The sequence below is a fragment of the Notechis scutatus genome, chromosome 2 (assembly GCF_049901735.1).
Source record: "Notechis scutatus isolate UNSWTSFEM ecotype Mainland chromosome 2, rNotScu1.2, whole genome shotgun sequence".
NCBI lineage: Eukaryota > Metazoa > Chordata > Lepidosauria > Squamata > Elapidae > Notechis > Notechis scutatus.
Window position 1 is genome coordinate 65,209,611 of NC_142010.1, and position 24,708 is coordinate 65,234,318.

General features: G+C 38.7%; 1 protein-coding gene across 5 annotated transcripts in view; it reads right to left on the reverse strand.

The window, feature by feature from the left end:
- The window catches only part of MAPKAPK3 (MAPK activated protein kinase 3), a 69,725-nt gene that overhangs the window by 22,459 nt on the left and 22,558 nt on the right, over positions 1-24,708 (reverse strand). For 2 of the 5 annotated variants that reach the window (XM_087954956.1, XM_087954955.1), the window contains exon 3: positions 2,117-2,226. The exons of 2 other annotated variants lie outside the window; for them this stretch is intronic. In XM_087954956.1, the coding sequence (XP_087811082.1) occupies positions 2,117-2,191 (75 nt within the window). In that variant the 5' untranslated portion in view covers positions 2,192-2,226. Of the gene's footprint in view, positions 1-2,116; positions 2,227-4,885; positions 4,927-24,708 lie in introns of those variants that run through there. One more of the 5 variants, XM_087954957.1, reaches the window with a different exon arrangement.

The following is a 24,708-nucleotide window of genomic DNA, read 5'->3' on the forward strand; positions in this document are numbered from 1 at the left end:
AATTTATGATTAACTGCCCAATTCTAAACATGTTTATTTGCATGAGTTTGGGAGTGCTTGTTATGCTTAAGAGTGAAGCTTAAACATTTTTGTTGATCACCACTGAAGCAGTAGTGAGCATGTGGGCATGCATCTGCATATGAGGCATCTAAAAAGCAGATAAATTATTCTGACAAGTGGAAGGATAATGTCAGTCATGAAATCAGCTACCACAATGAAGCAAAAGATGTAGTATACACAACGCAACTCCTTATTCAAATCAGAATTATTAAAAAAAAATGTTAAGTAGGCTTGGATAAAAACTGCAAGCTTTTGTTCCCAGGTTTCCAATTCATATTTAATGAAGATTTAATTGGGCCCCAGCATGTTTTGTTCCTATTAGCAGAAAACAAAATGGTGCATTACCTTTTTAGTGGATATTTTTTTTTGTATAACAACACCTTTAATAAACACTGACTTGAATTCGTAGGAAGAGAAAAATCGAAACTAAATTTATAATGTTTCCTAGTAGGCATAACAATATCAAGATTACATCCTAAAACTATTCTTTACAACATAATAACAAAAAAGTCTTCCTATACCCTGCATTTCTTGGAGACTTCAGTTCACCTATATGTTTGAATAAGATTATTAATCTCTGCAACAAAAACTTTAATAAAACCATTGGTTATAAACAAAAAAGCAAAACCTGTAGAATGCAGTGATGCTGACATGTCTAAAATGAGTAACCTATTTCCTGTGATCTAAACTTTATCTGATAAAGTTTGTATTCTGTCATATGTGATAGATTCTAGCAAAAACTTTCCTACGGGTGCTTCTAAATAGTAAACACAGAACAGTAAGAATAAAAACAGCCTATATCAAATTCTTCTAGCATCCAGGAACATTAGCTAGAAAAGAAAGAAGGACTTCTTGATATGAACAGTATAACACTGTAGCAAAGATAAAATAATGCACAATCTCCATTTCTCTGGTACCCTTTGGTCATATACATATCAAGTGCACAGAGACACAAGCGAACAATCTGCTTTCAACTAAAGCTGATGGGAACATATTAAAACTAGGCAATTCAAAAGGCCTTCCCATAGTTAGAGACAAAAAGGTTAAAAAAACTGTTTGGCTCCCTTAAGTTACCAAGTGGATACTCAAAGACTGTATTAATTATTAAGTCTAAATACATCAATTTACTAATTCAAATATTGATGTAATGTGAAAATAAATTAAAATTAACTAGTATCCTACTTCTATAAAATGTGAGCCCAGGGGTTGTAAGTCAATTCACAACACAATAAAGACAACGAAGGCAATATAAAATTTAGCAAAGAATTCCCCCAGGTGCTGTTAGCATGACAGTCTTAATTATTATTAAAATATGAAATAAGTAAATCAATTATTATTGAATAATGAAATAAGTAAAACAAGGAAAACAGCCCAAAGATTTTGACTGAACAGCATATCTTCCCTATCTTTGCCATAATTTTCAGTGCTCTCAAGGAAGATCATACATATTTTGTACATATAAACCTTCTATTTCTGTTGTTGCCAAAGTTCTTGTATTTAACAATATACAGTATATTAAAATTTCTTATGTTTTTATTGTATTGTAAGCTGCCTAGATAGCAAGGATAGCAAGATGGAGCAGCAAATAAGCATATAAATTAAATCAATAAACATCCAATAAGAAAATGCCATTCCCTCATCATTTTGCACATGCCAGGGATTTAAGTACATGAGGGACAATATATTTCTTATACTGCAAAGAAAACATAAGGAATACTCTGAGAGTTTGGGCCCACAGGACAGGAGAAGTGCAGATCTATCACTGTAGATAATATTCAACATAATTCTTCCAGACATTGGGACTGAAAGTATTTACTAGCCTGCTTAGACAAGAAATGGAAAACAACTCTCCTACTTTATAAAATGCAGTTAAATGCAGTTTGCTATGAAAAGACGTGAGATTAGCCATCAACTGGATTGTTTTAAACAAATGTAGACATGCTTCTGGATACATTTGTAATGCATACTATGTATGATGACTATCTGCTCCCCAGGAAAACTCTGAATGCCAGTTACTGGGGAACAGCAGTAGAGATCTACTGCCTTCATGGCTTACTTGTGATCTTTCCAGTGGCAATTGGCTGGCCATTCTGGTAAGAGGATGCTGGACTAAACAGGCAATTGGTTTCATCCAAAGGTCTTATGAGAAGAAGCTATGTCAGAAACCTGAAAGGAGTGACAGCACAAATCAAAGAAAAATACAAATTCGTTATGAAAATCTTTAAGGGGTTTCACAGAGCAGGCAAAGCTATCAAAGAGCAAGGTTCAATTTTTTTTATACAAGTTATAAACAGTGGGGTAATGAGGGGTGAAAAAACTCAAAGAGGCATTATAGCAACAAGTACAGCACTTTGACATTTTGTGAACAACATTTTTCCTCTGTTGGCTGGATACAATCTTTACTAATGACCACAAATTTACAGTACCCTTGAAAGAAGAACTGCTTTGAAATGAGATGGGTGGCAAATAAATTTAATAATAAATACATTTTTAAAAATACTGGCTTTTTAGAATACTAAATGGCCTAGAAATGCCAGCTTCCATGCATGGCCAAACTCCATCCCTCCTTAAGTATTCAGATGTAAAAATATATGTTGTGGTCTAGTTCATATTATGCAATTTTGTTTTGGGTTATTTCTACACCATCTGTTTTTGGGAAACCGGGATCAAAATAGATTAACCACCTAGTCTAGGTTCATGAGCAGGACTTATTTTAACATCTTTCTCACATTTTATCTTTCTACATAGCCTTATTTAAAAAAGGAATACTTTTACAAAATATTCCTTATTTCATTTTCAAATTGCCTGCCAGAAATGAACTACCTTACATGGGTAAAAAAATGAATTGGATAAGGGACTGGGGGGGGGGGAATATTTTTTTACACAGATCAAAGACACAGATATTGAATGCTTGGTAATTTCAACATTATTACTTTGCGTATTCTAGTACAGGTGATCTTCGACTTATGGCCACAATTGAGCCCAAACTTCCTGTTGCTAAATGAGACAGTTAAGTTAGTAACACGGTTGTTAAGTGAATCTGGCTTCCCCATTGACTTGCTTGTCAAAAGTCTGCAAAAATTCCCATGATGCCAGGACACTGCAACTGTCATAAATATGAATCAGTTGCCATGCATCTGGTTTTAGACCATATGACCATGAGGATGCTGCTACGGTCATAAGAGTGAAAAACAGAAGTCACTTTTTTCAGTGCCATTGTTAACTTTTAACGGTTGGTAAACAAATTGTTGTAAGTCAAGGACTACCTGTACTATACATATCATACATGATCTTAATGCTCCTTAAAAATGACTCTGGTGAAATATCACAACCCAATACTGAAAGCAGGCAATCTAATCTGGGGCTCTGACGTTATTATCCTGAAGGCACCCAGAACGTTCATTAAATGAGATCTGAAGAAGTGATTAAAAGATGCAATTAGTTTGCACACAAGTTCTCCAACAGGTTTTTTTTTTGCTTCCTTTCTGTCTACAAGGAGGTTATAGTACAGAGACGAGCATCTCATGATAAAGGAAGTTCTTCTTAGGTTGGTAATCAGATCAATCCTAAAAATAACTCCATTTGCTGTAATTCCCAGGGCTGTTGTAAACTGTGTAATTTGAACTCTATGAAAACGCTGAATAGATGCAGTTGCTATGAGGTTAAAAAGAGACATCTGAAGAATGAGGATGTGAAAAGGGTAAAAACATGAAGTTGTTGTTTCAGATGGTTTGGAATATTTAGATAGCACTTTAGGGAAAACAGGGTAAGGACATAATTTTAAGGAGAGCTTTGGGAGAAAATAGAGATTGAAAGAGAGCATACAGTTTGATTTCTTATACTGCACTGGCTTTAAATCTGCTGTAGCTATGCATACATGTATTAATGTGCAACAAATTGTACAATGTAGATACAGACCTGAATATGAATCTTATTCCAATCTAGAGTGTGTATCTTTATTTAAATACGTATCCATAATATGTACCAGAACCATTTGACACTTCCCAAACCTACTAAAGCAACAAATGTATAGATCTGAATGTGGGGAAATTCTTAAAAGGGAGATGCTACTAATACACCCTACTATCACAAGGCAGAAAAGAGGCGAATTACTACTGTCTTTGGGCAGAAGGATCAGGTTATCTGGTTGTTTTTCTAACTCTCTAGAATGTTCCACCGAATTTCACTTCCAAGTCTAAGCTTACTTTGCTATAAGTACATGTACAGAATTACACAGGGTGGCAAGATAAATTCCCTTCTTTTAAAAAATTACCGTACATTTCCCCTCCAAATCTGTTTCTACCTGATTGATGATACAGACAGCTTGAGCATTTTATTAAAGGATATACAATTTTAGCTTTCTGGAGTTTTTCCTCATATTTTTTGTACGTTATGCGCTATTATGTAGAGTACACAAATACAGTAAAGAAATAGTAAGCCAAAAAAAGTGCTGAATTTCAAACCATTCACAAGATCCAGAGGCTATCTCATACACCACCTTTTGCTCTTTAATTTTCTTATTTTTCTTTTCTTTTGGATCTCAACAACTTCCTCAGTCTTCCTATTCGTATTAACCCATTCACTACTTTGCAGCTGTATTCTCATTCATTCTCTATTTACATCCAAACTACTTCAAAATATTTATTTTGTACTGATTGCATTTATTTAGCATCCATTTATTCTAACCCTCTTTATTTTATCATATATTAAGTATCCCATTCGCATTACATATCAACTCTTCCATATAACAAAGGGATTAGAAGCATGCTCTTATGCATAACCATTTTTTGCTTTTGACAAACATTCTTCACAACAGACTGCATACCTTTCTATCAGCATCTGCATGTCTTGAATTTTCCCAATCCATTTTCCTTTAATAAACAGTCAACAAAGATATAAATTCATCTACTTATTTTACACTCTTTATGAATAGTACAATCATTTACTCTATTTTCCCAATTAAACACAAATACAACTACAACAAAGCTAACAGAATCTGCCCTCAGCACTATTCTCACTTAATTGACTGGCACATGAATCAAATTTGCATCTTTATTGCTTGATGAAACAGTACCTCCCAAATATATCATTTTCTCTGATAGCTGAAAATGCAAATCATTTGGAAGCCAAAATAATGAAAATCAGAGAGCACTGTGAAAAAAATAGGACTGATTAATATAAAGACCAAACTAATGACAACAGATACAGCAACCACCCTTAACATTTGACAATGAAAATATGAAAGTGGCAGATCAGTTTCTTTTGGTGTCAGGAAGCTATAACAAATCTAACAATATTTTATCAATTCATGTAGCATTCTACTCACCACATAAGCACAGAGATCAGAAGTGATGATTTTCCTCAGTCTATGGAAGTGAAAGTTAGATTTTGAGGAAGTAGAACAGTATTAGCATTGATGCTTTTGAATTTTGATGTTACAGAAGACTCTTGAGAATGGCACAGTTAGTCAAGGAAAGCAAAGGAAATAACCAATTATTGAACAAGTCAATTCAGAGTTTTCACTTGAGGGACAAAGGCCAGGCTCCAAATTATCCTATTTTGGATTCATAATGCAAAGACCTCTCTGAAAAGTAGGGGAAAAGTGAAAGTGACAATCAGCAGCAAAGATAATGGATTCAATTACAGCAACAAAGTGTGCACCTATGAAAGACCTGGAGAGCCAGACGGGAGGTAAAAGTTTATGGAAATGATCTATGTGGTTGTTGCAAGTTAACATTAACTTCATAGCCCATAATCAATCAATCAATCATTGCCATAAAAACATTGCCAGTATAAAGAACGAAGAAAATTAAGACTGGCCACTCTGCTTATTGCATGAGTCAGCTTTGCTGGATTCCTGATCAAGGCAAACCATTCAGAACACTAGGGAATTCCTTTTCGTCAATGACAAAGAGGGTTGCAAATCAAAAGTGAAAGAAACTTCAGCTACAGCTGCTGTTGGTATTTTAGGAATATCAAAAACCATTTAAAAATAAGAATAAGAAATTCTAAAAACAAACAAACTGAAATTCAAAAAAAAAAAAAAATACTCCAGAGCCAGAGAATATCCCAATATTTTTCATTGTTTAAATTTCTTACCCAAATATTGTCAAATTGACTTAACATAAAAAATATTTACCTGGAAGAAGAGATAGATGTTGAAAGTTAACTATCTCCCATCCTCCAGAAAGCTATGTCTGGTATTCTTCTTAAACAAGAATGGTAGGCATTTAACTGTTATGATACAGTTAAATGTTCTATTTTTTTCTAAGCATTTTTCCTGTAAGAATTGAAGCCTATAATTTCTGCAACCTTGCTAAAATGGGCGTTGGTAGAAGTTACCGTGAACGCCCTTTCTATCTATGCTGCAAGAGAGCCCAGGATGGGTTGACTCCTTCTTATGACGTCATTTAGCTGAGTCTGTACTAAGATATAAAAGCCAGCCCCCGGGAAAGACCCCAGCTTTGGCGAAGATACTTGACAGACTGAAAGGTGTCTCTGAAAGCACAAATGAATACAGAAATATGACTTACCCTCTCCGGACGAATCAAGGGAGGGGCTGGGCTCTCTCGCAGCATAGATAGAAAGGGTGTTCAGGGTAACTTCTACCAACACCCATTCTCCTCCATGCTGCATCGAGAGCCCAGGATAGGACATACCAAAGCTTGCATGTCCACGGGTGGGTCCTCGTCCGGCTCATCAGACCGACTGTTAAACCACTCGTTGAACCACCCGTCTGCCGAAGGCTGCAGTCACCGAGGCAAAGGCATCCAGACGGTAGTGTCTGATGAAAGGAGACGGGGAAGTCCACGTGGCTGCATGACAGATCTCCTCCAAGGGTGCTTGGGTCGCCCAGGCAGCAGAAATGGCCATGCTTCTGGTAAGAGTGCGCCGTCAGACCTCAAGGAACCGGAAGGGCCGCAGCTTTGTAGGCCTGCTCAATGCAAGATCTGACCCACCTGCTAATAGTAGGAGAAGAGGCCTTGTGCCCCAAGTGAGAAGGGAAAAGGAAACAAACATGGCTTCTGACTTCCTGAAGGATGAAATGCACTTAATGTATATTCTAAGAGCCCTTCTTACGTCTAGCGTGTGCCACTGCTGCTTTAAGTCATGGTGCGGGAGGGGGCAGAAACCAGGCAACACAATGTCCTGGGACCTGTGAAACCAGGTGTTAACCTTTGGAATAAATGAGGGGTCCAGACGGAGAACAACCCTATCAACCTGAAAGGAACAAAGGTCCTGTCTGATGGAAAGAGCAGCAAGCTCAGATACCCGCCTGGCTGAAGTGATGGAAACGAGGAACACTACCTTCAGAGTCAGGAAACAGAGAGACACTGTTCTAAGGGGTTCAAAAAGGGGGGCTTCGTAAGGGCATTAAGGACCACATGAAGATCCCAGGAAGGATACCTGTGAACCACTGGAGGGTGCAGGTTGGAAGCCCCTTTCAAAAACCTCCTGACTGAAGGGTGATGGGATAAGGAAGGAAGTGAACCCCATGAAAGAACCGAGGAGAGGGCCTCAACCTGCCTGCATAAGGTTTGGGGGCCAAACCTTTCTCCAGATCATGCTGAAGGAACCTAAGAACCTCTGCCAACTCGGCTGAAGCAGGAGAGAGACCCTCCCTAAGGCACCATCGGGAAAGGGCCTTCCAGGTGGCATCATAGATGCGCCTTGTAGAAGGTTTGCGAGATGCCAGGATAGTGATGATGACCCTTTCTGGAAGATCAGCCTCCTCTAGCCGCTGCCGCTCAAGTGCCACACGGTCAGCTTGAGCCACTGGGGCTCTGGATGGAGCAGAATCCCCTGATGAAGGGAGATTAGATGGGCTGGGATCCTCCAAGGAGAAGCCACCGATAGGTTGACCAGGTCCACAAACCAGGGCCTCCTTGGCCAATAGGGAGCCAGGAGGAGGAGCTCCGCTCGTTCCTCCAACATCTTCCAAATTACTGTTGGAATGATGGGAAGCGGGGGAAATGCGTAGAGGAGACCTTTGGGCCATCTGTACCGAAGAGCATTGGGCCCCTCCACTCCCTGGCAAGGAAACCTGGTGAAAAATCTGGTGACCCGGGCATTTTGAGGAGTGGAGAAGAGATCCACCTCCAGCGTACCAAATCTTAGGGAAAGGTCCCTGAATAGATACGGAGGAATGGACCATTCTGCCTGGTCAACTAGGCTCCTGCTGAGCCAGTCAGCCTGGGAGTTGTCGACCCCAGAGATGTGGCCCGCCGAGATTGACAACATGTGTTTCTCTGCCCATAACCCCAACTGTAGAGCCTCTCCCAAGAGGTCTCTGGACCTTGTCCCCCCTTGCCGGTTGACATGAGCCATTGCGGCCATGTTGTCCGAAGGACTAGAACATGAGAGCTGGTCACTGAGTGCCTGAAATGCTTGAGAGCTAGAAAAATGGCTCTGAGCTCTAGTCAATTTATGGGAAGGGTCTGCTCTGACCTGGACCAAACACCCTGAGCTATCCAGCCCTGCATATGGGAACCCCAACCCAGGAGACTGGCATCAGTGGTTATCACTAGCCTGTCTGGGACCCTGAACAGAACTCCCTTCTAGATTAACGGGGAACGCCACCAATTGAGAGATCTACGTATTTGTGGTGGGAGTGGGACCTTGATGGATGAGTGGCTCGTTCCTGCTTGTTGGTAGGGAAGCAGGAACCATTGGAGTGGATGGAGTGGAAAAATCCGTGGCTCTGGAGATATGACAGGGTAATTTGCATATCCCGGTGGGCTGCATGGATGGAGGAGGACAGAATCAAATGTCATCCAAGTAGCACTGGATCCTCACTGAAACAGAATGCAGAGATGCCATCAATGCTGCCAGAACCTTCATGAAGACCCTTGAAGCCGATGAGAGGCCGAAGGGAGGTGCTCGATACTGGTAATGGGTATTCTGATAACAGAAACGGAGAAACTGGAGATGATGAGGCCAAATGGGGATGTGGAGAAGAGCCTCCATGAGATCAATGGAAGAAAGGAGATCTCCCTCCTGACCGCTCTCTTAAAATAGAATGCAGAGTCTGCATTTTAAATTGCCTGTATTTTACAAATTGGTTGAGAAATTTTAGATCAAGGATGGCTTTCCACCCCCCACCCCCCCGAGGCTTTGGTAACTATGAAAAGGCGAGAGTAAAGCCCACGTCCCCGTTGAGAGGGGGGAACAGGTTGAATAGCTCTGATTTCAAGAAGGTGTTGAATGGCCTGATTCATGAGGGCTTGCCTTGACATGTCCCAAGAGACAGGACAGATCAAAAAAAAATTCTGGGGGTGGCGTTAGGAAGTCCAATTGTAACCCTGACTTAATAGTGCTGAGCTCCCAGGCGTCCGTCGTTGACTCCTCCCATTTGGAGGCAAAGAAGGCTAGGTGACCTCCGATGGGTGGGGAGAATGAGGGATTACTTAGAGCGACAGAAGGAACAACCCCCTCCCCCCCGAAAGGGCCGTTTACCAGTAGAAGGTTGTTGCCTGCCAGATGCCTCCACATGTTGGTCTTGGCATTGGGAGTACGGCCTCTGAGAGCAGGGGAAGCGAGATGAGGTCTCCGCTCGAAAGGCAGGAGGGCGATAAGGAGCTGGGCGATAATAGGCTTTCTTCCAGAGGAAGAGAGAATTTTACGTTTATCTCTGGTTTCGATGAGATAAGGTCCCAGAGCATCGCCAAAAAGCTTATCGCCTGCGAATGGAACTGAAGCCAGCTTCCATTTTCAGCGTGACTCCGCCTGCTAATTTTGGAGCCATAACAGTCATCTTGCTGCTACTGAAGATGCCATGGCCTTGGATGCAAATTTTGGCGGAATTGAGAGTGGCATCTGCAGTGAATTCCACCGCTGCGATAATCCTATTAAGGTCTTGGTGAGACCTAAGGTCAGAAGCAGGCAATCTATTCTGGAGTTGGCGCAGCCACCGTATGGATGCCCTCGTGAAAAAAAGGATGCTGCTGTTGAAGCCCGAAAAGCCCATGCAGCGGCCTGGTGATTGTGCTGGAGAGACTGTTTGGAACATTTATCATCCGGTTTCATGATATCTTCTGGCTCTGTGGGAGTGCCAGAAGATGAGAATGAGGCCAGAACTGGAATGTCAACAGAAGGCACTGCCAGGGCTGCGCTGACGTTGTAGAAACGCTTATACAGAGAAGATGGGCGAGGACCTGCCAAAGGGGAAGTGCACTGTTCCTTGACCATGTCCAGGAACAAAGTGGGAGAAGGCAAAACCTCTGCATGCACTACAGGCTTGGAGAAGAGCGAGTCTCCCTGGCTAGAGGGATTTCCTCGTGGCCCAGGAGCCACTTCCTCCGATGATAGCTTGGCAGTGACCAAGGCCTTGCTGAGCAATGGCCTAAGAGAGAAGGATTGAAAACCAATGCAGAGGATGTCTGTTCTGGGCAAGAATCCTCTTCCTCTGAAAGATTTTGGTCAAAAGTCTCGCCCTCTTCATGCTCTGAACCAGAGGGGTAACTGTGTTCAGATGGTGAAGCCCTTCCCTCCTCATCAACCACCTCCCATTCTGATAGAGAAGAATGGACCCTGAGGTCCTGGGGCCTGTGTAAATCAGGGTGATGAGGCAAGGAACTTATAGATGGAGAAGGGAGAAGGGCCTGAACCCTTTCCAGAGGTTGAAGAATTTGCTTGAAGCCTTCAGCCAATCCCTGCCTAATGGCCAATGAGACAACATCTTGGATATTCCCTGGTCTATGCCCACTGCTGTGGGAGTGAAGGTGGCTTCAAGCCTAGATTGAGAAGAGGTTCGAGGTCTGGAGGGAGGGGGAGGAGCATAGGGCCCAGAAGCCTGTTGGAAATAAGGCCCAGATCTGCTGAGATCCTGAGGATCAGATTGTACTGCAGAAGCCTAGGAGACCAGGAAGGAGGATGGAAAGGCTCATATATAACTTCTCCTCCCCTGGGAGGGCTTGGTTGGGGCCACGGGTATCACCTGAAACATGCTGTAGTTGCACTCCCTTCTGATGAATAGTTCTGTTGAACTGCCTCTCTAGGGCTGCATGTCTGCACTTTTCTGCCCTCAACTCAGCCTGAGTTGCCTTCTTAGGGGCTAGAGCCTTAGCTCTGATTTTAGCAGCCCCCTACCTCTGGACTGATTGGGTGCATTGCCTACGTCTTTTTCTCTTATTGGGCTTAAGAGGCTGTTCCACTTGGGGGGAAAGCTCTGCCTGAGCCTTATCTTGCTCCATTTGTAGAATAAAGGCTCTTGCGATGGAAAGAAACTGTTTGGAAATTTTTTGTATTAAGCCCCTTAGGGTTATAAAAATTGGCCCCCGGGCTTACAAAATGGCCGCTCACTTCGTGGTGGAAGCTTCAATCCAAGATGGCCGCTGACTAGGGGAAACAGGCTCCAAGATCGAAGAATTGCTCCTTAGGCTATACAGAGCCCTGAGCGAGGGAAAAACGCAGCAACCAGCCACACGATCAGCTGCCTTGTGCTCTTATAAGTTTGCCGATCGTTTTTACGATCGCTCCAAACCGCAGGCATGGGGGAGGTCTACAGACGCTGCCCAGCTTGCCTGCACAGAGCTCTGTAACACTGCTCCCAACGTTGCAGGAGAGACAGCCCTGCTCTCCTGAAAGAGCAGCTGCCCTGGAAGCTGCTTGAAGTGAGGAAAAAAAGTACTGAAGATTGCTGGTGAGTGCTATCTAACCGAACGCTTTCAGAGACACAGCTACTGACTGAAAGGAGCTGAGTCAAAAGCTGGGGTCTCTCCCGGGGGCTGGCTTTTATATCTTAGTACAGACTCAGCTAAATGATGTCATAGGAAGGAGTCAACCCATCCTGGGCTCTCGATGCAGCATGGAGGAGAATATCCACTCTATTTCCCATTCCATTCTAAAGTTTTTCATTAAGTGGAGGATGAAAGGCTTTTTTCTTCTTCCTTCAGATGAATCCAATTTTCCAAGCATTAGTGACAAAACAATCTGCTTACTTCACCATGCCTTCTGGTTTATAGGAGTACAGAAGGGCAGTTAATCATATGGGAAGAAAGAAAAGCAAACAAATGGATGCAAGCCAAATGTCCATTCTTCTCCATAAGATAGCACACTAAAATCCAGCTCTTCTTTAATATTTATCTATTGATGTATATGATTTATAAATCTGGCCATCTCATTTCTGCAATTCTGGGTGGATAATAGTCATTAAAACAATAATGAACAGACTCAAATACTAAGAACTAAGTATGCCCAGAACAAAGCTGGTAAAAAATAAAGAACAAACCTGGCCAGGCATGGGTAAAACTTAAGGTCTGAGGCTCCCTGTGGCAATAAGTGCACCAAAACATTAACATTTCTCCAATCTTACTGCTCAGCCCTCTTTGGGCTTTTTACTCAATACTTTTCTTTTTGTGTGTGTAGATTACTGTTCATTAAAAAAAAAAGCCCACTGCTATACTGATTGCCAGTGGGTTTTCAAGTATGATTCAAGGTTCTGGCTGTCACCTTTGAAGTCCTATATGGTTTAAGTCCTCAGTTATCTTCAGGACTGACTGCTTCCAGTAATATCTGCACACTCTATATTGGGGTGTCAAAATCATAGCATCACGGCAGCGTCATGTGACGTATCAGGACTCTTCCCCCTTCGCTAAACCGGGTGTGAGCATGGCCAGCACATGACGCATCCAGCCTGTGGGTCGGGAGTTTGACAAACCTGCTTTATATGATCAGGAAGAGAAGGGGGCCTTTTAATTTTTCTATTACTGCCCTCAAAGTAGTCCTCCTCTGTTACAACCACTTCCTATGGCATGGTGTTCCCATCATGGCTTCAAGCAGCTTCTCTGACCTTAGGAGTTTGCTTGCAGACATTTCATTATCCGACAGATAACATCAACAGTGTACTATTATGCTATGAATATCCTTTGGTTGGTCCAGGAAGCCTTGGAAGTCTACAATGCATATGGCCCTCTGGAGATTCTGATTATCTATACTAACAGAGAGTCTTTTGTTAGTGCGATAAAGTTAATGATGATTGAGTTACAACAGTTCATTTAATGACTGTTCAAAGTTACAACAGCACTGACCATTTTTCACACAACTGTTGCAGCATCTCCATAGTCACATGATCAAAATGCAAATGCTTGGCAACTGTTTAATTTTCATGATGGTTGCAGTGTACCAGGGTCATTTTATCACTTTTTGTGACCTTCTGACATGCGAAGTCAATGGGGAAGCCAGATTCACTTAACAGCCATATTACTAACTTAACAACTGCAGCAATTCACTTAACAACTCTAAGAAAAGTCGTAAAATGGGGAACATTCATTTAACAAATGTCTCACTCAGCAACATAAATTATGGGCTCAATTGTGGCCATAAGTCGAGGACTATCTGTATTGCTGTAATATATTTAAACCCAGTTATGATTGGAGTATAGTCATGTGAAAAAGCATACCCCATTGATTTTCTCTCACTTCTTCAGCATATTTCAACATACAGATATCTGATCCTTCTTTCAACAAATATGTATTATTTACACTTTGTAATCCACCGTGTAATTTAAATAAACATAAGTGCAAATTTCTCATGTGGAAAAAGTAAAGCCTACATTTATCCTTACCTCAAATAGCTAAAATCAGAATCATGTGCACCACACCAGAATCAGGTGTGAGTGGTAAGAACATTATTAAAGAGGACCTAGAAGAAACATGTCCTATTTTAAACCTCAGCCATTTAATTTGATTTGTTCTTTGTTGTTGAAGTGTGTGCTATCAGTATGCCTAGATTAAAGTCACTTTTTTGGAAGGAAGGTTTATATATCCCTATGAAGAGCATCTATAATGGGAAGGGATTTCAAAAGATTGCCAAATAGTTGGACATCAATCACTTCACTGACTGGAAGATACATGTTAGAAGATACACTGGAAGATACATGGGGAGAAAAGTTTTCTAACAATTGCCACCTTGCACAGGCCAAGCCATCACAGCAAGCAGGATGCAAGATGCTGAAAGAGGTCTCACAGAATCCTAGAATTGTGTCACATGATCAACAGATAGTTCTTGCCACTATTGATACCAGAGCGCATGAGTCTACCATTAAAAAGAGGTTGCACAAATTAGATCTACATGAGAGATACACTAGGAGGAACTGCCAAAAAGAACATCAGGACAAGACTAACATTTGCTCATGAAGAGCTAAGCAAAGACAGAACAGGATACTAATTATAAAGCAGAGTGGTGGAAATGTTATGTTTGAGGCTGCTTTGCCACATTAGGGCCTGGACAGCTCACCAGCACAGAATCTACTATGAATTTTTGATGGGTGCCTGATGATAGCATAAGACGCTCTGTCAGATGACTGAAGTTCAGCTGAAAATGGAGCTTGCAACATGACAATGACACTAAACATTCCAATAAATCTGCCAAAGAATGGCTGAAAAAAAGGGTTATCTTTATATTTTGTTTGAATGAAGATAAAATGTATTTGTCCACCTATGTAAGATTTTTTTTTACTAACTTTTGTACTAACTTTTTACATTGACTGTATGTGTTGCTCAATCAGTTGCGACTGAAGTAGTTTATATAAATAATGAACACATACAAATTTAGTTTTTAAAGTACAGTTTCAGATAAAAACTTCTGTAAATGTGAATTAAGGTAGAAACTGTCAGCATTCCAACTGACAGAAACATTATTTAGCATTCTGCTGGTGTTGTCAAACGAACAGCAACCACTTACAGAAATAATAACTTTCTGAATGTACAGCCTTCCACTGTAAAAGCCACATTAAGCCATCTGGTGTCATTATCTAGAACATGATGTGCTATGAAACTGGTAAACATGACTCCATCTTAACCTGCACAAAGAGTGTTTGTCTAAGTCATGCAGCTGCAGTTCTCTATCAGATTCAATTAATGCTTCAATAAGATTACTTGAGAACAGAGAAATACAGTAAGAAACATAATAAAATAATATATAATAGCAAATTTTATTAAAAACCGCACATAAAAATCCAACATTTCAAGCACATTTGCTATTATTCACTTAAAAATTAAAATAAATGATTCTGGTAACCATATGGAAAATATAAATTATCTGTATGGTCCAAATATCGCACCTTTGGGTAATTCAACAACTACACAGTCTGTCTTCAACTCAGCTCTTTTTATTGGTAATATATGTTTGAACCTGTACGTTGATATGGCCTATAGGCTAATATATACATATACATATACACATACACATGTATATGTATATGTATATGTATAATATATTTTATGTAGATGATACCTATGTCATAATAAAAAGGACCAACTTGAGAAAACATATAAAACTATCAACAACATCTTCAAAATTTTCAAGAGAAAAAGAAAATAACAATACAGGTAGTCCTCAATTTATGACCACAATTGAGCCCATGTTTCTGTTGTTAAGTGAGACATTTGTTATGTGAATTTTGCCTCATTTTATGACTTTTCTTGTCTTAGTTGTTAAGTGAATCACTGCAGTTGATAAGTTAATAACCTGGTTGTTAAGTGAATCTAGCTTTCCCATTGAATTTGCTTGCCAGAAGACTGCAAAAGGTGAATACATGATCAGCAACAATCCTAAATATGAACCAATTGTAAAACATCTGACTTTTGATCACATATTCATGGGGATGCTGCAACGGTCGTAAGTGTGAAAAATGGTCATAAGTCACTTTTTTTAGTGCCGTTGTAACTTTGAATGAAAATAACTCTTGTGAGTCAAGGACTACCTGTTCTGATGGCAAATTACAAACATAAGGCTATTGAAAAGCCACCCATGCCAACTAAGCACTCCACTACCAAATAACAACCCAACTTCTCACAAGAGAAGCTGTGTAAGAACAGTATTTACATGAGCACAAATATATTGCAGCAACCCTGAACATTAGAAAAAAGAAACAGATCATCTATACAGTATCTTCTGACAAAGTGAATATCCATGGAACGTTATCACAAAGTGTTTCATCATTCAACCTACTATAGCACGACCAACATAAGCTATGAAAAGGGTAACATTGTCATACTCAAAAACATTTCAGAAACTACCACCAGACTATTACAACCACATGGCATCAGCATAGCACACAAAACATTCCAAGCAAACCAAAAAACAAAACAGGAGGCATCTAAAGCATAGCCACTATGTAGAACAAAACAGGCAGAAGACTAGCAGAGAACATCCACGAATACCAATTAGCAGTCAGAAGACATGATGAAAACTCCTTCATTTCACAGCACATGGACAGACTTAACTGTAGTTTCAACTGGGACACTGGGACATGTTATATTAAGACAAGTCCCAAAGTGACAGAGAGTTCCTTGAAGCCCGGCACTCAGACATATAGAGATAAACAACATCTACATACCACTGAAAAATGACAATAAGAAAAACCAAAAAAGAAACAAATTCAAAACACCTCATCACCAGCAATCAACATCCATTGATTAACACTAGATCAACAATCAAGAAGTAAACAATATTCCAATCAAGGATCTACCAATTCAGGAAAACAAGCTAACAGTTAACAATAGTAAACAACAGCCTAATCAAGGAACTACCAAGACCACTCTCACCAACACTGACAGGATAAGCCACTAGTATATAAAAATAAGAGTAAGCCCCATTCCCTTGTAGTGCTGATTATGTTATCTAGTTTGATAATGAAATGTTTACAAGAAACCACTAAGCTCAGAAAGCACCAAGGATCCCAGTTATCCTGAGCTACAGATATTCTCCTCTAACAGAGTTTGTGTAGTTTTATGAAATATGAGAGCCACAGATACACTATTTTATAATTCTTTTGAGGAAATTATTAAAGAAAATTGAAGAGTTTAAAATGGAGGATTGCTTATTCTTACAGATCTGTCATAAGAACATATTGTGTTTTTTTTCTATTTACTCATATATGGCTTGAGAAATAGTACTAAGTCCTTCAAGCAAATGATTGGATGAGTATGATTTTATCACTATTCTTCATTCTGAGGAGAAGGAATGTATTATCCATATTCTGTACAGTAGATTTAATGCCCAATTCTGATATCTTACAGTTTTCTATGAATTACTTTCATAGGCTGCAGAAAGATATGTAGAGTTAAAGATAAGTAGGAGGTGGAAAGAACTCTAGAGTATATGGTCTTTTCTATTGGAAGAGCATGTACTCATTTAGTAATCTTTCATCAATAAAATCTGTTAATAATAACTTATAATTGTTCTTCTCCTATATGACAAGATAGTTATACTCCTTTAACAAAGAAAAGTACTTTAATAAAAACCATGTGGCTTCAAGTGCATCTGCTAAATTCATAAAACAGAATGAATGTTTTCCAGCTATTCCAAGTAATTTCCTTGTTCATTCTAGGTTTCACACTTAGTACAATAATATAATACTGAATACCTTAGCAACAAGAGAAAAGAAAATATAGTACTCAGACAGTGAAGGAAATGTCCACTCCATACTGAACTATCATAATTGCAGCAGTTTCTAAATGAATTGGCCTTTTCAGTCCCTTCCTATCTGCCTTTTCTCAAAGCGCTTTTGGAAACCCTGTGGAATGACACTGTGCCATTTTCCAAATTTAATAAGCCTCCAGTGAAACCCAACCCATTTAATCTTTTCAACAAGCTTACCTGGTACAATAAATTTTGGAAGGACAAAAAGTTATGTTCCATTGTGCTATACCTTTATTTATCATAAACAATTGGAGGGTCTGATGGAATTCATGATGCCTATCTAAAATGTTTAATAATACATAAATAAATCCAACTTCAGGAGTCTCAGTATTTTCAGGGAATTATGTAGCCATAGCTCTTTATATTATTTTATTAGGTATACATTTGAGGATGATTTTTGGATTTGAAATATCCCATTAAAATGTTCAAACAGTTTATGTAGGTCACCATTTCAAACCAGAATTATTGTGTTAGAAAAAATGTAATGGGAATTATGTGCAAAACAAACTGAACTGAAGAAGCTTCTTGGATGCAAAGCAAAAATTTTCAAAGGAAAAATAACAAGAAGGTCCAACTGCATTTTTGAAAAAGCACCTTTGGAACAGATATGACCTCGATGGTTAAGAATCTCCATAGACATGCAAAATAAAAGTTCATAACAATGAAGTCAATTGATAAAATATCAAGATTCCTACTTAACAAGAATAATTAATACTATTCAGTCACTTATATGATTTTGATGGCCACCCATTTAGTGATTTGTGATATCTCTAGGAAATTTGACTATATGTCCTATGCTACCATATAATGTCTTTGGGAGATTTCTAATTTTTCGGGGGAGGGGAGGGGGAGTAACAATTGCTTTCTTCAAAAGACTGGCTCAATACTTATAAGGCATTTTGATCATTACAAACATGTATAAAAGGCACTAATGCTATTATTGTACAGCTTTCGGTCCTATGTTTCTTGGTTTTATGGCAGGATTTGATTTCTTTAATAAATTATATAGCCACCTACAACTCAGGGAGATTGTAAAAAGAAAAAACAATAACCAGAGGGGGGAAAAGAACATTGAAATGATAAAGTGTAATAAAATATGCTAATGCTGGGCAACTTCAAATCAAACAGAACAATTAAAAACAACCAACATGGATATCAACCTTCCAACCAGGACTAGGGGGAGGTGGTACAGTTTTGACCGTCCTTTGCAGGCTGGGTTGGGGCCATCTGGATCTTGGGTAGGATGCTGTTCGCAGGTCATGCTTTCTGAATCGTGTCAGACAATACTGCTTAACTAACAGATAGAGATAATTGGAGACAGATAGTCCTGCAAGTACCTAGGCCTTGTGTCAAAAAGATCTTTGCAGCACCTTTAATGGAACCCTCAAATCCACCAATAACCAGTGCAGCTTACAAACTGGTGCATCAAGGTCCTGTCTTAACTATTACCTTCTGGGCCAGCTGTGCCTTCCAAGTTGTTTTCAGAGGCAGCCCCATGTAGAGAATGTGTCACAACAACAACAACAACAACAACAACAACAACAACAACAACAACATAAGAAACTAAGACTAAGGCCAAGAACAGGGTTCCCAATAATGGTGGAAAGAGGGAAGTGCAGTTCAGGATAGACAAGAAGAAGGTAAAATACTGAATTTGAGTCTCCAGGGCCAGATGAATAACATGCCTAAGTAATGAGGGGATTAATGGAGAATCGTTGACTGTAATCTTGGAGACCTAGAGAACTGGTGAGACCCCAGAAGACTGGAGGGTACTAAATGTTGCCCCTATCTTTAAATTGGGGAAAGAAGAGGACCTGGGAAATTATAGATCTGTCATCTTGGCACCTCTAAATGTCAATGTCCTCAAACAATTATTAGAAAATATTATCTGTGAACACCTAAAATTGTGACAATTTTCAAAAGCCAGGATGAGTTAGAAATAAGTCACACTACACCAGCCTTATTGCCTTTTCTGATTAACTTAATAAATTGTGTGAATGCTGTGGATATAAAAGCACATACAATGTTTCTCAAAATGTTATTGTAAAAAGACTAATAAAATATAGGTTAGAAGACAAAACTTTTAATGGATTCAGAGCTGGCTGAATAACCGCACCCAGAAATACTAAGTAGTTTTAAATTAGACTGTACAGTAGTCTTGAATGGAGGGCTGCAGGCTGTATCCTGAGTCCTGTGCTGTTTTTTTATTAATGATTTGGATGAAAAGGTTCAGGAGATAATTATCAAAACAAGGAGTGGCCAGCACTTGAGATTTAAAAAATATAAACAGGCTTGAACAACAGGTCAAAATGAACACAATTAATTTTAACAGAGAGAAATGTAGAGTCATGTATCTGGGAAGGAAAAACAAAAGGTAAAGGATAGGGCAGGGGAAAGCTGACTTGGCAGCAGCATAAATGAAAAGATCCGATTCTGCTATAAGAGCACAAGCCAACTATGTGATACAAATGCTAAAAGGGAAATGCTATTTTAGGGTGCACTAATAGGAACATAGAGTCCATGTGAAGCAATTGTCCCACTCTAGTCTGCCTTGGCCATGCTCAAATGGGAATATTTGTGTATAATTTTGGGCAACTAAATCTAAAAAGAACACAAATAAACTGGAGGAAATTCAGAAAAGGCCTCAATACTGTGAGGGGACTGAAAAACCATGTCCTAAGAGGAACAGATAAGGAATTGGATGGACCATAGAAGAAAAGTCTGAGCGGATATATGATAGAAAATTTCAGGTATCTAAAGGTTTGTCATATAAAGAAGGAACAGGTTCGGTCTCTGTCCCACCAGAAGATAGGATCAGAAGCATGGTTGAAACTAGAAGGAAGTATATCAATTCAAGATATATATTCAAGAAGGAATTTCTTAAGAATAAAAACTGTCAACCAGGGAAACAGATTATCTGATGAAATGGCATGTTCTCTTTTACTGAAAGCCCAGAGAAGCTGGATAAACACCTCTCCAAAACCTTTAGTATATCAGATGGTTGAATTAAATAACCTCTGAATATCTTATACTCCATGAGTCTATCTATTGGTGCAAGTTCCAAGTTCCAATTTTTTAAACTCTTTTGTTGGGGTTTGGGCAAATCCTTATGACTTGCAAAGAGTTCCAACTGTTTTATGTTTTCCTTTGGGTTTTTTAGATTTCCACATCAATCATTTAGAAGTACATGAAAGCAGAGTACTCTATAAATTCATAAAATCCCACAGGTTTCTTCTTACAGATGTAAATATAAACTTTGCCTGCATGTCTGCATGCGCACCCACACATACATACATATTCTAAAAAATCACTTAGACATTTTTTATATTTTGAGTTTTATTTTAATTGGTCATCAAGCACACTTTCAGCAGTGTTCATTCATACGGTAATAAAAGTAAAATATAAATAGAATATAGAACAAAACTATGTAAAATTTTGACAAAATATGTGATCTACAGTAATAACAGTTGTGGTAGATTAGTAGATAAGATCTTACTAAATGTTTATGAAACTACAAAACTCTTTGCCTTAAGAACCATAAATGTAGGTACCAAACAAGCTTTTCAGGAGAGGGTGATTCAGAAACAGGATGTCATTTCTGAAAAGGACTTTTTTTTTTGTTGGCACTCTCCATACTTCATAGTGTGGGAAAAACTGGAGAAGAGTTTTTGATGAAAGTCTTATTCATCTAGATTCTAAAGTATGGGAAGAGAAGATGCTTCCACAGATTACTTGCTCTAAGCCTTTTATGATGACAGAAAAGTATAAACTCTGACACTGAAGGAGTAAATAAAGATTATTTGCCAAATTAGTGTTAATATTTGCATAGTAATCAAAATAACACATCACTTCTAGTAGTAGAATTTCCAGCTAGCAGAATTTGTTTCCATGTATTTTAATTGTCATAAACATAATTCTTGCTAGAACTGTGTTCATCATCGTAACCTAATAGGAATAAATGCCTACAGATTGTTACACATTCATTTTACTGTGTGACATCAAGTTTAAGAGTTAAGTCTTAAAAAGGCCTTTGTAAAATTCATCTATATAGCAGTTTGTCTTTATATGTTGCAGCTATCAAGATTTCATAAGCAAAAAGTTCCTAAAGTAAGAAGTGTACAAGTTTGCATTTTTATCCACAGGTTGCTGCTGTTGCTGCTGAAGTCTGCTTCAACTCTTAAGTTGCAGATTGTATACCTATAAAGTAACAGAAGATAGAAAAGGCTTCTGCCTGAAACACTAAAGATTAGTTGCAAAACAGAATAGCATGTACTTTACTGGGGTACGTGTATAAATAGTCTAATTTAGCACAGTGCAAGATTTATGTTCTTAAACTAAGAACTTCTGCAGCAGAAACCACAAACCAGTTGAGCTTTGAAACAAGGTTCCTTAGCTGACAGGGTATGCTTTTCTGATGTGTGAGAAAAGAATATTTTTTTACTTATTTTATATGCTATGAGCAAACTTAGTACTCTGCAGAGTAAATGAAAATAAATGAGAACAGTAAGAATAGTTGCCACCAAAACTCAGAATTTAGATCCTGAAGAGTATCTATTTGTACAGTAGAGATGAATATTGCAAGCTGGCCAGTTGTATTTTTTCCAATGTTATCAGTCCTTCCTGACCTGCGTATTCCAGATCAATCTGCATAATCTCTTGCCAGGCTCAGGAAGACTGTTCTGTATTTCAGGAAAGCTAAAATATAGCCACAATCTAAATTCATGGGCAAGTAACTTCTGAACCAGATTCCTGCTTTAATAATCATACATATTAGCAGGGGAGACAGTTGCATAAATTATATTACATTTGAGTTTTACCTGTCCCCAAAAAAAACTCCAGACCTCTTAGCATGCGGAGCTTTACACAATAAGTCCATCTGAGTTTTTAAAAGGATGTACTTCCTCCAGATTTCTTCGAAGCAAGATTATAAACTGATTTAAAGCGAATGGGGGGAAATACCCATAAAGACTTTTACTTGCCACAATCCATGGGTAATACAGCATGGAGGCAATGGAAGCTTTTGCTGAAGCTAGAGAAACCCATCCCCCCTTCAAGCCATGTCATCTTTGGTATTAAGAGCTCAGTTGCTGTGGCAACCAGATTCTTTTTGGAAAGCCACAACAACTAACTGCCTAAAAGTAACGTGGGAAACTGGAATTTTGAAAGCCTTGTGAAAAATGGGCCTCAAAAGAAAATTAGGATTAACATTTTGGAAGCATGTGAATCTTAGAATCAGGACTGGACAGGACCTTTAGGCCACGAAATCCAGCTCCTTGCTCAGTGCAGGAACTTAGTTAAAGCACCTGCAACAGAAAACTGTTTGTTTATCCATTAAGTGCTCTGGCTCATTGGTTCCACTGTCAAAGTGTCCTTTCTGTGAAGTTTTCTGGAAGTTATTCATTTATATTTCAAATTCTAGACCACCCAATTCTAATGACTCTGGATAGCTTCACATATAACAAAAAATAGATTTTTCTGCCTTCTTGTAACTTTTTAGTCCCTAATCATCCTTAAACCCTTCTGCAAATCAGTTCCAGATTTTCAAACTAAACAGGGGTTTAGTTGCCAAATCACCAACTTCTATCAAACCACACTTGACGTGACTTAAAATGTCATTCATTTTTTCGGAATCTTGCTGTGTTCTGCATTCAATTTAAAATCAACCACTGTTCCAAGATTTGTTCACAGTATACTCTTATACCAAGCCAGGCAGCCCAAACCTACACTTACAAAATTTGATTTCTGGTCCCTAAATGAGGAATTAGGACTTTGTGAAGAATGACAGTTTTCATCCTGTTAGCCTATTTATTCAAGCTATCAAGATGCTAAAATAAAAATCTGGAGGCCCAGGTCCAATTCCCCTATTAGCCAAAAAGCTCTCTGAAAGACTTTGGGTTAGTCACTCTCTCTTAGTCCAGTTGTCTTATAGGTTATTGTTATGGGGAAAAATATGGAGAGTGCTATGCATACCACGTTCATAAATAGTAAAAAGAAAACTACAGTAGGTAGATAAAGATGTGTATCTTGGTAGAATGTTTACAGATGACTGGAAAATGGATGTCAATGTTTCAGGACAGACAAGTGCTGATAAAAAATAATGGTTTTTAGTGTGTTGCAAGAAATGAAAATCGCTGAAAGGAATAAAAATGTCTTTGCTTTAGAGGGTGCTGCTGTATACTTTGTGATATTGTTGTTACAGTGATGGATTATGAGGGCGTAGATATGGATTCTAATCTTCCCTTTGACTTCAGTGACTTTGGACCAATCATTCTCTCTCAGGCCAACCTATCTGGCAGAGTTGTTATATTGAGAAAAATAGGGAAAGGAAATATTGCCATTAGCTTCTGAATGAAAGATGGAATATAAATTTAAATTTAAAAATAAAAAGGAAGTGGCAGGTCAGGAGAAGCATAAAAGCAAGCTCAGTGCAGTAGGAACTGGTTAGTTAAGAAGTATGCAGTATGTAGCAAACAGTGTTACAATGTAGCAAAACAGAAGTATGCAGTGTGTAGCAACAACCCTGCGAGGTAGATTGGGTTGAGAGAGAATGACCGGCCCAAAGTCACCCAGGTACAATATCAAGAATGAACTGATTCTGAATGAATATAGGTGGATTCTGATTGGATGTAAAATGGATGTATCAGTATAAAACAATTATACTGAGATGGTTTCATCACACAGAGGGAATAGAATGAAACTCAAACTGCAAAACAGATATAAGAAGGTAGAATGAATAGATTTAGAAGAATTGATTGGAGTTGATGAATTCCTCCAAAAGGTGGTTATTCGAAGAACAAAAGGCAATGTATGAATCAATGAAATAATGTACGGATGTGGTGGAATCAAATATGGTTTGGCAGGATATAAATAGAGAGTTACAAAGAGTGGTATTAACATAAAGTAAATTTAGCAATATTTCCTTTTTGTTCTTTTTTTGTTTGTTTTGTATTTTTATATTACTATTTCTTTTACCAAGCTTTGCAAAATAACATCGTTTAACCTGAAAAGAAATCTTAACCGATAAATATTTTACACATACACAAAGTACGATCCTAATATGAAATCCTGTTTAAATTTAGATTAGCTTTATTTATTTTAGATTTAAATTCCAGAATGAATCCTATTTTGAGGAATAAGGGCATATATCAGCCATTTTAAATGGATGTCTGTAAACTTATTTCAGCATTATAATATTTGAATCTTTTTTTAAAAAATCCCATCTTT